This window comes from Schistosoma mansoni, chromosome W, assembly GCF_000237925.1.
Source record: "Schistosoma mansoni strain Puerto Rico chromosome W, complete genome".
Classification (NCBI taxonomy): domain Eukaryota; kingdom Metazoa; phylum Platyhelminthes; class Trematoda; order Strigeidida; family Schistosomatidae; genus Schistosoma; species Schistosoma mansoni.
Genome location: NC_031502.1, coordinates 27,696,967 through 27,697,503, shown reverse-complemented (window position 1 = coordinate 27,697,503; position 537 = coordinate 27,696,967). Strand labels below are relative to the sequence as shown.

General features: G+C 30.9%; 1 protein-coding gene across 1 annotated transcript in view; it reads left to right on the top strand.

The window, feature by feature from the left end:
* Smp_210850 (putative dystrobrevin) overlaps window positions 1–537 on the top strand; it is a gene marked incomplete at its 5' end in the record, with an annotated part of 13,117 nt that overhangs the window by 10,907 nt on the left and 1,673 nt on the right. The window contains one exon of the mRNA XM_018789209.1: window positions 1–23. This exon is cut by the window's left edge and continues 68 nt beyond it. Coding sequence (XP_018654675.1) covers window positions 1–23 — 23 coding nt within the window. The remainder of the gene's footprint in view (window positions 24–537) is intronic.

Sequence of the window (537 nt, the reverse complement as noted above, 5' to 3'; positions counted from 1 at the left end):
AAGCTCCACCCATTTTACCCAGAGTTAGTGATCTACGAGTTAAATAAATTTTTCTATAAAAGTTTAACAAAAACAACTGTTATAAAATGTTCCTCTACTACTTAATATTGTTGCAGCAAATATTGAATAAGGAACTTGACAGATATTTTCATTGAGAAAAATATTTATAGTATACCACTTATGTCTCTTTTTAATTATAAATCAAAAGACGAGACCCCAAGATTCTGGTAATTACTTACTCTTATTACCAGCTTTTTCGTTTCCTACCATTGACATTTCCAAAACCAATATATAATCCATTAGCTTCCAGTTTATTGGAAGTTTCGAAGTTATAATTTCTAACTGTAGCTTCGTGAGGTAGTCATGCAGTATGCAATATAGTAGCATTAATATGTAGGATTAGGTGTCTTGTATTTAGAGTTGTGGATATGTGATAATAACGGTACGATAACTACTAGGATTAAAGTCTTTTACAAAGCAGAATATCTATTGGTAGGTGCAATATTTCCAGAAAATCTGACAAACGTCAGGTGAAAA